Raw genomic sequence first — 3,047 nt, 5'->3', positions numbered from 1 at the left:
CCTCTTCCATAGCACTGGAATCCAGGGCCATCCCATGAAGCTGTTGGGTGGGTGATTCGGGAGAGATAAAAGGAAATACTGCTTCTTGAACTGGGTGGTGGCCTTCCAGATTCTGGCCTCCCTGTTCCCACCCCGACACACAAGCTCCCTGCTCTGGGAACTGCTCAGAATGACTTCACTGTGCCAGGGAAACAGAGAGCAAGGATTGCCTGGGAAATGGTGGTACGCGGATGACCCAGCATCAGCCGATAGATGAGCAATTCCTCCCCGGTTTAGAAATGCCGTCATTTCTTACCCAGCAAGGTGCGACTTTGCAATCAGATATGTGCAGCTTGACTCGCATGTATGAGAAGCCTCAGAGGACATTTTGTCTGTGATGTGCAGAAAACTTGGGGCCAGGGCTGAAACGGATCACAGCATCCCTGCAGACTTGTTCTCCTGGCTCTGTTTTCTGCGTTTTTCCTTTGTCTCCTGGTTTCGGCGCTCCCAGCTTCAAGGTCTTGCATGAGTATACATCTTTTTGATGGCAATGTCTTTTGCTTCGGGAGCCGGAGATGCTGGACCCAAGCTTGCCCTGAGGTTCTGTCTTTGGCCCGTTGCCTTTTCCAGATTTCCCTTTTAAGCCCTTGGCACACAGCTAAATTGTCTCGGAAAAAGTTTGGAATTCTGGTTTGCCAAATGATTTCCTACATCAAAACAACTGGGGGGGAGGGTGGCGGGGAATCAAACTGGTTTTCCCCCTGTGGCTGACAAGGTTTCTATTTTCATTTACTAAAAACAACACAGATGCCAGAGAAGACGTGCATTTCCCAACTTTCTTTACAGCTGAAAAGCAAACAAAGAAACGGGGGAGTTCTGATTGTATCATAGTAAAAATACTTCTGGAAGTAAGTTTAACCCTTCTTCCCCATCCCTTGTTTTTTCAGAGATCTCAGCTGGTTCCCTCCTAAAGTTGCTAGCCAACCCCCCCAGTAGGAATTGGGTCTCAAAAGTGAGCAAGGCAATTTCCTTTTTCCTTTCTATTTTGGCAGCCAAGCGGGGGGGAGCCATGGGCCCACTGCTCTGCTTCTTAGTGGTGCTGCTCTTTGCCGGGACCCAGAGCTGCCCAGAGGTGTGCAGATGCGAAGCCAAGAAGAAATACGGGCGCCACATCGCAGACTGCTCATACAAAGACCTCCAGGCCGTCCCCGGGGGCCTGCCCTCCAATGCCACGACCATTACCCTGTCCGTGAACCGCATAACCCACCTGTGGGAAGACTCCTTCACGGATGCCAAGGGCCTGCAGGCTCTCTGGCTGTCCCACAACGAAATCCGTGCCATTGCGAAGGGCACCTTTGCCCTGCTGGTGCAGCTGCGGGCCATTGATCTGAGCCACAACCAGATCTCTGACTTCCCCTGGGGGGACCTGCAGAACCTCACTGCCTTGCAGCAACTGAAGTTCAGCTACAACCGCTTGGAAAGGGTTCCCCCAGGGGCCTTCCACACGCTCACGGCCTTGAGGTCTCTCTGGCTGAGCGACAACCGCCTGACTGTCCTCTCCGAGGGCACGTTCGACTCGCTGTCCCAGTTGTCGCACCTGCAAATCAACAGCAACCCCTTCGACTGCTCCTGCAAGAGCTGGTGGTTGAGGAACTGGCTGGAGAAGACGCCGGTTTCCGTCCCAGAGAGGGAGTCCATCACATGTGCTGCTCCGGAAAAGCTGAAGGGGCTTGTTCTTGGGAAGACCCTGAAGCTGGACTGTGCGCTCCCGTCGGTGAAGCTGGTGTACCACTCCAGCCTGGGGAACAGCGTCTTGCATGACGGGCTGACGCTTCATTTGCACTGCAGTGTGGTGGGGAAGCCCCCACCCCAGATCCAGTGGAGAATCCAGACCTCCACTCAAAACGTCGTGCTGAGTGGGCCGAACGTCGAGGGGCAGGGGGACAACTCGGTTGTGGGGGTGACTCCTGAGCAGAGTGAGGGACACCACCTGGTCTTCAAGAATGGATCCATGGTCATCTCCCGCTTCAGCAAGACTGACGAAGGCGTTTATACCTGCCGGGGCTCGAATGAGCTCGGATCTCGCGAGGCCTCGGTCAGCGTGGGTTTGGCCAGCTCGGAGAATCCCGCCACAGATGTCCTCCAGAACAACATCCAGTCCAGCAAGTCCAAATCCAAACTTTGCGACAAAGAAGAGTACTCGAAGCCGGAAGAGAAGGTTGTGCTCATCTACCTCACTCCCGTAGCGCCAAAGACGAGCAGCGGAGGAACTCCACGGGAGCCGTGGTACTGGGGTAGCCTCTTTCTGCTTTTCTTGCTCGCCCTTTAGAGAGGAAGTGCCTGTAATCCAGCATCCCATGTAGAAAAATAGGGCTTTGGATTTGCAGGCGAAACTGAGATGTGTCTTTTAAACCACGTGGGGTCTGTGCAAGGCTTCTGCCTCAGTATGAAAGTTAGGCATGCCACTTTTGGCAAGTAACCCCGTCCCCTTTGCCTTCACGTGCAGGGGAGTCTGTGCGAAAACCTGCAGCCTGAAACCCCGATTCTGTAACTGGAACATGTCCTTGCATTAGCTGCCGAGCATCAGTGGGTTTGGCGCTTCCCACTTAACCCACCTGACAGCCACTCCTTCTTGCTAGCAAATTCGGGGAAGTGGAGCTTTGTGCATGGAGAGTAGAGCCCACAGGGAGTACTCAGTCCCCTGCAAAATTAGGATATTTGGGCTCTTCGACGCTTCAAAATGGTCTAGAATGTACTCAGATTTGTGACGCAGATGGGGCAGGAGCCGGTTGTGTCGCTGCCGCAGCATGTATGCGCTGGAAGAGCACCGGACCCCTGTCCCAGCGAAGCATCCGCAGAATGTTTGTGCAAGTGTGCAATATGCTTACACAAGTTGTTGTGTGACAGGTTGCACATTCCACTTGGGCAGCGGTTGGTGCATTCCCCTTGCACAACTCCAAGTACACAGTGGGATTACACCACCGGAGACTGCCTAGGATTTTTGCAGGAAGAATTAAGAGTTTTAAAAAACCAACATCCATTCTTGTTTTAAATTGCAATAATAGGTG

At 53.3% G+C, this 3,047-nt stretch overlaps 1 protein-coding gene across 1 annotated transcript; it reads left to right on the top strand.

Moving 5' to 3' along the window:
- Positions 1-1,048: 1,048 nt before the first annotated feature.
- Positions 1,049-2,450, top strand: LOC123027815 (immunoglobulin superfamily containing leucine-rich repeat protein-like). Its single transcript, XM_044439059.1, has one exon. The coding sequence runs from the start codon at positions 1,049-1,051 to the stop codon at positions 2,306-2,308; it is 1,260 nt and encodes a 419-aa protein (XP_044294994.1). The 3' UTR covers positions 2,309-2,450.
- The last annotated feature ends 597 nt before the right edge of the window (positions 2,451-3,047 follow it).

Source organism: Varanus komodoensis, unplaced genomic scaffold (genome assembly GCF_004798865.1).
Source record: "Varanus komodoensis strain SLA01 unplaced genomic scaffold, ASM479886v1 scaffold336, whole genome shotgun sequence".
Classification (NCBI taxonomy): domain Eukaryota; kingdom Metazoa; phylum Chordata; class Lepidosauria; order Squamata; family Varanidae; genus Varanus; species Varanus komodoensis.
This window is presented reverse-complemented; position numbering and strand designations above follow the sequence as displayed.